This window comes from Vombatus ursinus, unplaced genomic scaffold, assembly GCF_900497805.2.
Source record: "Vombatus ursinus unplaced genomic scaffold, bare-nosed wombat genome assembly UNPS02014812.1, whole genome shotgun sequence".
Lineage (NCBI taxonomy): Eukaryota > Metazoa > Chordata > Mammalia > Diprotodontia > Vombatidae > Vombatus > Vombatus ursinus.
In genome coordinates this window covers 6521887-6534368 of record NW_020954590.1, presented here as the reverse complement: position 1 = coordinate 6534368, position 12482 = coordinate 6521887, and the positions used below count along the sequence as shown (strand labels likewise).

General features: G+C 36.1%; 1 protein-coding gene across 4 annotated transcripts in view; it reads right to left on the bottom strand.

Moving 5' to 3' along the window:
* The window catches only part of LOC114053892 (chromodomain-helicase-DNA-binding protein 7), a 245912-nt gene that overhangs the window by 29163 nt on the left and 204267 nt on the right, over window positions 1–12482 (bottom strand). For all 4 annotated transcript variants that reach the window (XM_027877006.1, XM_027877008.1, XM_027877009.1 and 1 more), the window contains exons 16-17: window positions 1182–1392; window positions 248–443 (exon numbers count right to left, since the gene is read on the bottom strand). In XM_027877006.1, the coding sequence (XP_027732807.1) occupies window positions 248–443; window positions 1182–1392 (407 nt within the window). The remainder of the gene's footprint in view (window positions 1–247; window positions 444–1181; window positions 1393–12482) is intronic.

Here is a 12482-nt window from a genome sequence, read left to right as displayed (position 1 = left end):
CACACACACACACACACACACACACACACACACACACACACACACACTTGAAATCTTCCCTGTTAGAATGTAAGCTTCTTATACATAGGAATTGTCTTATTTATTATACTTACATCACCAAAGCCTAATACAGTGCTTGACACACAGTAGGTCCTTAATGAATGCTTAATTGATCCTTTTTACTAAGGATCATAATAGTTAAATGCTGTTTTTTAATAAGTAAGCAAGAACTGCTTCCTGGGTTTACCTGAAGATCATTTTGGGGATTCCAGTCTGAATCAAAGATGATGCAGGTATCAGCAGCAGTCAGATTAATGCCTAAACCTCCTGCTCTTGTACACAGGAGGAAAACAAACCTATCAGAGTCAGGCCTAGAAAACCTGTCAATAGCTGCCTGACGAAGGTTGCCTCTTACTCGGCCATCAATTCTTTCATATGGGTACCTGAAACAGATTAATATTACAAAAAGTTCTGGCAGGTCATATTGTGTTTCTCTAAAATCCTCATTCTCCTCAACTCAATACAAATTAGATATTCACATTATTCAGTATGATGGACATGTTTATTTACTAGCAGAATAAGAATATGTAAATTCATAATATGTTTGGGCTAAATTTATATATGTTTGATCTATAAGGAATCTTAAAGATCATTTAGTCAAACTCTTTCATTTTACAGATAATGAAACCAGTATTGATTTCATAGCAAAGAGGGATTATCTTTTTCTCTTTGTTTAAAAAAATAACAGACATTTCCTCCCTCTACTCATCTCCTGAAAACAATTTTCCCCTTCCAGTATAATACTTGGGTCATAGAAACAACTTATACACAATACCAAAATAATTATTTAAATCAACTCAAATGCAATGTGTATTTTTGGTTAAAAAAAAATACCTCTTACCTTCCCCTATCCAAAAAAAAAAAAAAAAAAAAAAGGATGGAAATGATGAACTAAAGGATAGCCCAAAATACAATTAAAGAGGAATGCCATATAATTCTATAGCTATGTGAGTGTTTCCCACCATCTCCCCCCAAGGTGATACAGCACTGATATAAAACACACTTTACTGGTTCAATTTTCACTCCATTTATCATAAGTGTCACTTATATTGTCAAAAAGTTAATATATTTGTAAGTTGATTTTTATTTCATTTTTATTATTCTCATACTGTTGTCCTTACCGTCTTTGAATGAGGTAGTCTTCCAGTATGTCCAAGCAGCGCACCATCTGGGAAAAGATAAGCACCCTGTGGCCACCAGCCTTCAGTTTTGGCAGCAGCTTGTCAATCAGCACTAGCTTGCCAGCAGCCTGGATCATTGCCTGGAGCTGAAAATCTGGAGAGTCTGCATTGTGTGTTTCTTTAAACTCTTCCAAAATTTTCTCTTCAGCACCTGCAGAGATTGGATAGCATTACGTGAATACTATAAAAGGTTTTTATTACTAAAAACAATGAACTTGCTTTCAAGACCTGATGCAAGCTGTAGGAACAGTGTAAGCTCTATACTTATATCAACAAACAAGAATATACCAACTTATGCCTATGCAAAGCCTATGCAAAATATAAATGCACAGAAGGGATCAAAGTTTTAAGTATAACATATTTGAAGGAAAAAGACATTTTCCCAACAAACAAGTGTTTGCTGTCTGTAATAACTGAATTTCAACAACAGATTGTCAAGCCAGAAGTGGCAGAAACAAGCCAATGGGCCAGATACCTACTGAAATTTTGGAAGCTAAGTTGTTAAAGAAATGAAGAAATGTTTACTAGCTGAACACAAACACAAACAACCAAAATATGTTCTCAGACTAAGAAAATGACATTTTAGAAACTGGAGTACAAGTGTGGCAAATTTAGTCTATCAACACATATTAATATCGTCATTGTCCAAAATCAATACAAAGCAAAGCTCATGTTTCTAGGTTATTCAATGATTTTTTTATTTTAAAAAATTTTCTTTTTGATATTTTTTCTAGTAATTAGCCAAGAAAAAAAATGCTACCTACAATTATCCAAAGCTCTTTTATTTACATTGTGACAAATATTTCATATAAAAACTTCTAAGCTTGAAGTCCTCCTCCCCCATCCAAATCATATTTGGTACTTCTTTTGAGGTACCACAAATGTATGAAAGAATGAAGTATTTTCTTTCTCCAAAAGAGACTTTTGTTCTTGATGGATTATTTAGACACTAGCAAACAAAACTTTCTAAACTGCTAAGGAACTTCAACTTAGAATTATAAAGCCACGGTCTGGTCTCTAAACATGTCTATAAAATAAATATAGCATGGTTTTTGATTCAAACTAGATTCAATAAAATCTAGCCAGAATGAAAAGTTTGGATGAAATAAAACTTTTTATGAGGTAGATTTCTGTCCATTACAAAAGGATTATAAATATAAAAACACCACCTAATTGGACTTTTCCTCCCTAGTCCCAGGAACTAACTTGTCAATCAACAAACATTTATTAAATACCGACTATATGCAAGGTATATGCTAAATACAAACGTTCATAACTTCTTCCTCCCATTACTAACTTTTTTCAATATTTGCATTGTGTGTGTATATATACACACACACACATATACACACATATATACAAACACACACACACACACACGGTGTGTGTGTGAAGCATGTGGCCAGGTTTTAAAAAGTTAAAGCATGGAAAGAAAAACATTTAATCAAACAGAATTGCCTTCACAAGCTGATAGCATAACTAACTACAAATGGAAGCCCACTGAAAGGTAACTAGCAGAAATCAAATCATGCTATGATCATATGTACAAATACGATATGTTAACTACATATGTATCTATGTATATGTGTGTGTATGTGTATATATACACATGTATATATTTTACTGAGAACTAGTTAAAGGCACTCAATTCCTTAATCAAGCACTAAAACTTTCTTCTAAAGAACATTCTAAAATTAACATGCAGGATGTTTCAAAAATCTTAGTGTGGTTTTCAGCTTTAATAATTTAAATAAGAGATGGATAGACAAAAGAAATAGTCTCTGGCAAGAGAAGTACCAGTGTTTCCAAATGGGATATTTTTCTCCCCTTTTCTGCCCTACTCTAACAACTCATAAATCTATAGAATTTTAGGGTCTACAAAGTGTTTTCTCATTAAACCCTGTCATTAAGATGGTGTATTATTATTTTTATTTTATAGACAACAAAACTGAAATTTCACTAATTTTACCATTATCCTGTAACTATTTTAGATGCATGGTTTAAATCCAGGCCTCTACACTTTAAATCAAACATTTACTTCACACCACTAATAATAATAATAATAACAACAGTCATAATAGCTAACATTTATATAGCACTTATTACGTTCCAGGAACTGTGCTAAGCATTTTACAATTATTATTTCATTTGATCTTCACAGCTCTGGGAAATAGGTACCATTATTATCCCCATTTTAAAGATGAAAAAACTGAGGCAGAGGTTAAATAACTTGCCCAGGGTCATGCAGCCAGGAAGTATCTGAGGCTGGATTTGAACACAGGTCTTTCTGATTCCAGACCCAGTATGAGAGGTCCTTAGAAGCAAACTTTTCTGAATGCAAACAACTAACCCTTTCATATCTAAGAGATGCTTTGTGATATTTTAATTAATAACAAATTACCCTGGGTACAAAATATTTTCTCATTCACAGTTAGCATATTACAGTCACAGCTCACTATCAGAGCCCATACTGAATTCAGGTTTTCTGACCCCAAGTCCAGGAGTTTCCACAATCTGCCATACCAAGAAAAAAAAGATATTTAAATAAATAAATTAAATATTCTGGGTATTTTTATTCATCAATAATGATATATAGTTATTTTGACAAAACAAGCCTTGATTTAAAAAAAAAACTAATTTAGTGATAACTTTGAAAATGCAATTAAACAAAAGCTAGAACTTTTGGATTAAATAGAAGCCTAAAATAGTGTGTTAAGCAGATTAGTCTTCATGCTCTTCTTTTTGTTTATTCAGAGTAGAAAATAAAAAAGAGCATTCCTGCTTTTTAAATTTCCCAAATATTTTTCAAATTGGAATTAAGTGGTAAATTAAGTGGTATTTTAAAATGTGCATACCCTTTGACCCAGCAATAGCACTTCCAGGGCTATATCCCAAAGAGATCATACAAATGGGAAAAGGACCCATATGTACAAAAATATTCATAGCAGCTCTTTTTGTGGTGGCAAAGAATTGGAAATTGAGAGGACGCCCATCAATTGGAGAATGGCTGAGCAAGTTGTGGTATATGAATGTAATGGAATACTATTGTGCTATAAGAAATGATGAACAGGCTGACTTTAGAAAAACCTGGAATGACTTGTATGGTCTGATGCTGAGTGAAGGGAGCAGAACCAAGAGAATGTTGTACACAACAACAGCCACATTGTGCGATGACTAATATTGATAAACTTAACCCTTCCCAGCAATACAAGGATCTAAGACATCTCCAAAGGCTTCATGATGGAAAATGCTATCCATATCCAAAGAAAGAACTATGGAATTTGAATGTAAATCAAAGCATACTATTTGCTATTCTTTTTCTCTTTTGTTGAGTTTTGTTTCCTCTTTCTGGTGGTTCCTCCTATTGGTTCTAATTCTTACTTATAACATCACTAATGTGGAAATATGTTTAATGGGAATGTATATGTATAGCCTATATCAGATTGTACACCGTCTTGGGGAGGGTGGTGGGGAGGAAGGGGGAGAAAAATTTTAAACTCAAAAGCATATGGAAGTGATTGTTAAGAAATCAAAATAAATTAATTAAAAAAAAGTAAACTATCATATCTGCTAGTAAGACCTAAGATTTATCATTTCAATTAAAAAAAATAAATTCAGGTTCTTGAGTTACTTTAACTGGTATGAGAGGATTCTCTCGTCACCATCGTCACCAAACAAATCAGTATTTCCTAAGTTATTCATCTTGAGCCCTGAAAGTTATAATAGTGGCAATGTTAAGAGATGGTTATTAGATGTTATATCATAGTCCACATTTATTAAGTTATAGTACAGTAGGAAAAGAGCTATGGCCATGGATTCAGAAGAATCAGATTTCAATTTTGGTTCAACCACTTAAGACATATGATGTGAGCAAGTTACCTCTTTGAGCCTCAGTTTCCTTATCTGTAAAATGAAGATAGAAATACTTACATAACCTAACAGAGTTATTATAATCAATGAGATAAAGACTATAAAGCATTTTTATAAAAGTCTGGATAAATATCAGCTATTATTTTCTTGCAATGAAGGTCTGACCTTCATACTGAATATGGAGAATACTGACCAAAAACATAAGTGGGAAATGGGTTACAATTGGCCATATAGCATATAGCACAGTGCATGGAATGCTAGGCCTGGAGTCAGGCGGACCTGAGTTCAAATGTGACCTCATACATGTACTAGTTGTGTGACCCCAGGTAAGTCATTTCACCTTGTTTGCCTCAGTTTTCTCATCTGTAAAATGAGCTGGAGAAGGAAATGCTAAACCATTCCAGTATTTTTGCCAAGAAAACCCCAAGAGTCAGACATGATTGAACACACACATGCATATAAAACTTTTTTGAAAAAGTTACACAAATATATTGTCTTACACATTGATTTATGAAATAAAAAGACCATTAGGCACCAAGCCAGAAGACCTGGAGGTTTAAGTCAAGGTTCTTACTTTTACTTCCTAGTTGGTTTTCATACTTCCTAGTTGTGTGACTTCAGACAAATCACAAAATCCTCTAAGTACCAATTTATCGCTAAAAATGGGATAATTATTATAAGGAAGTACTTTGTAAACCTTAAAGGTATATTATACATGCATGTATATATAGGTAAATATACATACACACACACACACACAAAATGCTACTTAATTAGACACATATGGAATGCTATTTATTATGAGGACTACTTAACTGGTATTCCTGAATCTCTTTGAGGTTTAACATAGCTTTAATATGAACTTTTTCTACATGTATTGGAATTCTGCATATCAAATTTTATTTGAAGTTAGTAAATCATCATCTGGTGGTTATGTCTAGGTTGTGGGGTTGGTTAACCAGCATACAGAAGCCATCAATAGAGAAGATTTTTTTTAAATGATGTATATATTGGATATTGGATATATTCAGCCTGTGGTCTACTATCACTGCTAGATCCTTTTTTTGCTATACTACATTTTTTAAACAAGTGTACATCAAATTCATTTTCCCTTATTACATGAAATGTACCACAGTGATTTAGAATTTTAATCTTATCTTACAGGTTATAGACTTCCTTTGCAGCTCCATATCATGAACTAACTTGGTATGCTTCCTTTTCCATCCTCCAGGCTATTCAACTAAATAAGAATACATTAAATGCCTACTTTGTGAAGACACTATACTATGGGCTAAGGTTACAAAGATAGAAACATCATTCTCATGACTCTTCCCATTAGTTCTAATTGTTCTTTACATCAAGACTAATGAGAAAATATACTTAACATGAATGTATATGTAGAGCCTATATCAGATTGTATGCCATGGGGGGGGGGGGAGAAATGGCAGGGGAAGAAAATTTAAAACTCAAAATCTTATGTAAGTGAATGTTGAAAACTAAAAATAAATTAATTAAAAGATAGAAACAATACAAGCCCTGAGCACAAGGAATTTACAATCTAGTGCTGGAGGATAGGGAAGTCAAGCATACAACTAAGAAAAAAGAGCCAGAGAGATTAAAGAGAACAGGGATCTCTTTAAGGAGAAATCAGGGCAACTTTTGAGGAAGAAGTGACCCTAGGGCAGGGCTCTTGAGGAAGGGAGGGGGTACAGTGATAGGAATTGAGCCTAAACAGAACAGTGGACAGAATAAACAAGGCAGAAGAGTCTTTGAAAAAACAAGGAAAAAACAGTAGGAGATAAGGCAAGATAGTTAGGGTGGAGCCAGGTTTTGGATGACCTTGAATACTAGAGTCAGAGATTTAAGTAATAAAGTTGTTGCAAAAAAGTATTGGAAAAATAAATAAATAAACTTTTAGAAAATGCTAGTAATACAGTGTCCGTAATACCATCTACAAAACAACTCTTCTGGCCAGGTATGTGCCTAATCGTGGCCTTCTTCCAACCAGGGTTTTTCCGTTAGGGGTTATAACAAGTGGCTCTTGAATTTCTATCTAGAGCAAGTTTTGTCAATTTGATTCATATTTAACTTTGACAAAATATGCAATTAGGTTCAATATAATAAAGAAGTATTTCATAAGCTGAATAAATATATTTATCATATCACTGTTTTTCAAATTTATATAGATGCATTTGTGATTAATAAAATAGAAATTACTTAATTCATATATCTGCTATATATTTTCTTAATCAACAATTAATACAATTATTATCATGTAGAAGGTCTAGGAAATTTCTTAATGCTAAAAGAGAGCCTTTGTGCTAAAAAACAAAACAAAACAATTGGGAACCACTGCTTTTGTCCACAATTTCCTAGTACATAGAATATTTAAAGTACATATTTAATAACCACTAGAGAACTAGGTTATAAAGATAAGCTAACCCCCTCCATTATCACCACGATAGAACAAATCAGTGATTGCCAAAGAGAACATTTTGGGCAGTCAGCTTATTGCAGCTACTAAATGAGCTGTACGGTGACAAAGCAATGTAAACAAGTCAACTTGCATTTATTAAATACCTACTATGTAGAGTATTGTGCTAAACATCAGAGATACAAAGAAAGGGGGGAAAAGCATCCTTAGTCTCATAGAGTTCACAGTCTAATAGGGACAACAACATGAAAACTATGTTTATACAACAAGATACAGTCAGGATAAATTTGGGGTAATCTCAGAAAGAAGGCACTAAGATTAAGAAGGACTGAGAAAGGCTTCTTTTGAAGGTGGGACTTCAGCTGAAGACTTGAAGGAAGTTAGGAAAGTTACAAGGAAAAAATGAAGAAGAGAATTCCAGGAATGGGGAATAGCCAGTGAAAATTCAGGGAATGAGGAGATGGAGTAGTGTGTGTGAAAGACAGCAAGGTGACCAGTATCACTAAATCAAAGAGGAAGGAAAGGGACAGATTATGAAGGGTTTTTAAAAAACCAAATTGAGGATTTTATATTTGGTCCTAGAGATAATAGGTAATCCTGGGAGTTTACTGAATAGGAGGGTTATATGGTGAGGCCTGAGTTTTAGGAAGATCTCTTTGATAGCTGAGTGGTGGATGGGTTGGAATATGGAGACAGTTGACTCAAGGAGATCAACTAGAAGGCTACTACAGTCTGAGATGATGAGGGACAGCACTATGATGGTGGCAGTGCCAAAGGAGAAAAGGGAGAATACAGGTAGGTTATGAAGGTAGAAATTTTTCTGATAGGGGTTGGCAACAGATTGGCTATGGGGAGAGTGTGAAGTTGAGGATGATACCTAGGTTGTGACCCTGGATGATTGGGGGAATGTGGTACTAGCCACTATAATAGGGAAATTTGGAGGAGGGAAGAAGGGGAGGGCTTGGTAGGGAAAGACAAGTTCAGTTTTGGACATGTTGAGTTTAAGATGTCTATAGGACTATCCATTTTGAAATGTTCAATAGGCAGTTGGAGATATGAGACTGGAGATTAGGATGTAGGGTAGGGCTGGATAAGTAGATCTGGGAATCATCAGCCTAAAGATATCTCAATCCTGGCAAACTGATGAGCATAACAAGTGAAAGGAGAAGAGAAAAGGATCCATTACAGAACCTTAGGGAGGGGGTGATCTAGATGAAGATCTAGCAAAGGAGACTGAAAACAAGTAGTCAGACTGGTAGGAGGAAAATCAGGAGAGAGCACCGTCACAAAAAACCTAGAGAAGAGAATATCAAGACGATGGTGTGGGGTGGGGGGAAGAAGAGTGTGTTGGAACAGTGTCAAAGGCTGTTGAGAGGAGAGGGATGAGGATTGAGATCAATTTTCATAGATGATTAATTACCACTAGACGTAGTAGTTAAGAGATCCTTAATGACTTTGGAGAGAGCAGTTTTAGTGGAATGACTAAGTCAAAAGAAAGACAGCAAAGAGTTAAAAAGACAAGATGAGGAGAAGAAATGGAGGCAGATAGAGGTGGCAGGGGAAAGGTGTTGCTACCAAATGTGACTGACATAAGTCAACAAGACAGCCAGAAAAGCTCATGCATTAAGAGATGCACAGCACAGAGAAAGAGGCAAGCTACAGTTCAGCTGCACTCTAATCTGGTCAGACCACATCTGGAGTGATGTGTATAGTTTTGGGTGCCACATTTTAGGCAGGATATTGACAAGTTGGAGAATATCCAAAGGAGAGTGACCATGATGGTGAAGAGACTTGATGCAATGTAATAAGAGGATTGGCTGAAAGAAATGGGGATGGAGAAAAAGAAAGAGAGAAGATGTAGGAGAGACAGGACAGCTGTCTTCAGGTATATGAAGAGTTGTGATATGGAAAAAGAGCCAAACATGTTTTATTTGTCCCCAGAAGACAGAGCTAGGAGCAATGGAGGGAAGTGATGGAAAAGTCAGTTTTTGCTCAACCTAAGGAAATATAGTCAATCCTCAACTTTTGCAGGTGTAACATTCCTGCAACCACCAAAAATTGTAATCTTTCACCAGATATTGCTGAAAATACTCTTTTATGCACGCATTTCTTTATAACAAAACATTAATTCTGATAATAGGTGTTTTTTCCTAGCAGTAACCATGAAATAACTGACAAAATTGGAGGAAGCATTGGATGGAAAGGGGAGTGGTGATGACAGAAGAACCGAGGTAAAAGAGGGAAAGGTGTAAACTGCCATCTCTACTCTTCCTTTCAGCACAGTGGCTAAACTGCAATCTGATAAGAAGCAAATGCCCTGGTGGCAGGGGAAGGAGAGAAGGTGGGATGCTGGCTGGAGAGAGGGCAGGGGTGACCACAATTTTATTTACTCACAAAATTATTGCTTTTCCAGTTTTTTCAATTTCTTTATCGCATACTTGAGAAGTTATTTTAGCATGTTCTGGAGCGAATTCCCAAACCCTTTTATGAATACTGTCCTTCTTTTTGCAGTTATAGCAAATTGTTGATTTGTTAACACCAAACTCAAAGTCAACAGTGACGTAGACATTCCAGCATGAAGTTTATCAACACCTTTTTTTCCTCACTGAGCAGCATCACTGACTTTGCACACTTGAGCTTACAGCCCAAAGGACTTGCACTATGCTTTGGGGGCATAAATGCAACACAAAATTTGAGTTTTGAGAACAGTGAACAAGATCCATAAAGTGCCTAGTAGGATACCAGGTGATCCACAAACTTGCATGCATCATGCCTCTCATTTATTTTTTTTCCTCTACTGAATATAGTGGTGAATGTGCGTGGTTGCCAATGGGAAAATGAAAATGAGGTTACTAATAAAATCACAGGACTGCTTGAAGTCAAGAAAGTTAAACACCGAACTGTTGAGGATAGACTATGCTTCCTGCTCATCAGAGTAGTCCAAAAGTTGAAGAGAGTTTAGAGTTGAAGGGATTCCCATTCAAGGAAAGGCTGGACCAGAAGACCTCTGAGAGACAATGATTCTATGAGAATATACTAGAGTCTTAATATAATAATGCTATGAGGGCTATGTTATGGGGCTGCTATAAAGGTGAATTCCTCATAGATGGGAAGAGGACAGGGGACTCAAATGTTTGAATTCATTGAAATGGCCGACTCTAAACCCCATTAAACTACTTCAGTAGAAGAGCTCCATTTTTACCTCTTGACTAGAAAGTTTTCAGGCACGGATTTATCCATTCAATAATAAGCATTTCCTTTGCCCCTACTATGAGCCAGGAACTTTGATAGCCACATCTGAGATGAAAGAAAATCCCTGTCCTCAAGTAGCGTACATTCTATTTGGAGAAACAGCATGTAAAATATGTAAGAAAGTACAAAATATATATAAAGTAACTGTGAGGGAGGAGGGGGGATATGGAAAAGCCTCATGTAGGAGATAACATTTGAGTTGAGTTTGGAAGGAAGCTAGGGATTCCAAGAGGCAGAGATGAAAAGGATTGCATTCCAGTAAGAAAGGACAGCCCATACAAAAGCAGGGAGATGGAAGGAATGTCACAAATAAGGTGTTGTGACTAGAATATAGGGTATATGAGGGGGAATGAAACCTAAAAAGATGGACTGGAGCCAGATTGTGAAAGGTTTTAAATACCAAACAGAGACGGTTATATTTAACTTCAAAGCAACAGAGAACCACTAGAGTTTTTTTGAGTAACGATATGGTCAGATGTGTTATTTCTGTAGTTGGATAGATGGATGGATTGGAGACAAAAGACAATGAAAGCAATAAAGATTAGTTAAGATGCTACTGTAGTAGTCCAAGTAAAAGGGCTGAACCTAGTGCTTAGCAGAGTGCCTGGCACACAGAAGTGCTTAATAAATATTTGTTGACTTATCTGAACTTGGATAGTGAACATGTGAGTGTAGAGAAGGGATTAGATACAAGAGATGTTGTAAAGATAGAATTGACAAGATTTAATAACTGACTGGATATGCCTGGGATAAGAGGGTGTGAAGTGTTTAGGAGAATTTCACAGATCTGGATGACCAAAAAGATGGTGATGTTCTTGACAGAAATGGAGAGGTTAGGGAGAGGATCAGCATTTTGGTGGAATTATAAAATGAGTTCAGTTTGGATATATTGAGTTTGTGATGTCTACAGGACATCCAGTTCAAAGTATCTCATAGATTATTGGTGCTATGTGATTGGAGTTCAGAAAAGAGATACTAAAGATGGATATACATATCTGGGAATCATCTGTGTTACAATCATTTGTGTAATCATCCATGATAGCTGATGAGCACACCAAGAGGGAAGAGTTCCCAGGTCAGAGCTTTGGAGGACACCCACAATGGAGTGTGCCTTCTACATGAGGCCTTTTCTGTTCACCTCAGATGGTGCTGCTGCTACTGCTGCTGCTGCTACTACTACTCTACTACTACTTCTCTCTCTGTCTTTCTCTCCCTCTCTCTCTCTCCATATCTCTGATCACTAGATTGCAAACTTCTCAAGGGCAGAGACTGTTTCACACTTGTCTTGATATCCCCAGAACCTAGAACAATGTCTGGCACATACTAAGTACTTCATAAATGCTTGTACATTAACTGATTCATGATGATCCAAGAAAGGAGACTGACCAGACAGGTAGGAGAAGAAACTAAAAAGTATCACAAAAGTCAAGAGAGTATCCAGAAATAAAGGGTGGTCAATCATGTTAAATGCTGCACAAAAATCAAGAAAAAAAGGTGATTAAGGGGGCAGTTGGGTGGCGCAGTAGATAGAGCACCGGCCCTGAAGTCAGGAGGACCTGAGTTCAAATTCGGCCTCAGACCAAACACTTGACAGTTAGTAGCTGTGTGAACTTGGGCAAGTCACTTAACCCCAACTGCCTCACTTAAAAAAAAAAAAGATGATTATTGGATTTGGTATCTCAAGA